The sequence below is a fragment of the Arachis ipaensis genome, chromosome B10 (assembly GCF_000816755.2).
Source record: "Arachis ipaensis cultivar K30076 chromosome B10, Araip1.1, whole genome shotgun sequence".
NCBI lineage: Eukaryota > Viridiplantae > Streptophyta > Magnoliopsida > Fabales > Fabaceae > Arachis > Arachis ipaensis.
In genome coordinates, this window is record NC_029794.2 from 13,539,152 (window position 1) to 13,539,669 (window position 518).

The 518-nt window shown below is 25.1% G+C and overlaps 1 protein-coding gene across 1 annotated transcript in view; it reads left to right on the forward strand.

Moving 5' to 3' along the window:
* Positions 1-518, forward strand: part of LOC107623175 (OTU domain-containing protein At3g57810-like) — an 11,777-nt gene that overhangs the window by 10,450 nt on the left and 809 nt on the right. The window contains exon 4 of the mRNA XM_016325343.2: positions 247-345. Within this exon, the coding sequence (XP_016180829.1) occupies positions 247-345 (99 nt within the window). The remainder of the gene's footprint in view (positions 1-246; positions 346-518) is intronic.

Below are 518 nucleotides of genomic sequence, written 5' to 3' on the forward strand. Positions count from 1 at the left end.
TTTATTTATCGAATTTTAATAATTAATAAAAACAGGTAGAAACGAAAATATATTAAGATATAGATTTTTATTATTTGCGAGTAGAGGCAAAACGGGTTTTATATATACTGTTATAGAGCAAAATGAAATTCGATGAGACAAAAATTCGTCTCTACCCACCTGATTACCACCCCTATTTATAGTTGATCTTGAGTTGGAATTAAGTATACAGTGTTTAATTTAATTTATAATAATGCATATACATAGGTTTCTTGAGGATGACTTTGACACCTACACAGGACAAATGCGAAAGCCTCACGTTTGGGGAGGAGAACCTGAACTTCTTATGTCCTCACATGTTTTACAGTTAAGACCATTTTATTGTTAGCAATAATTTATAATTTATGTGTCTATTTTATTGCCGTGAATTTGCTATTGATATTTTATTTTTATTTAGATTTTTAAAATTAACTTTCATACTTATTATTATTATTATTATTATTATTATTATTATTATTATTATTATTATTATTATTATT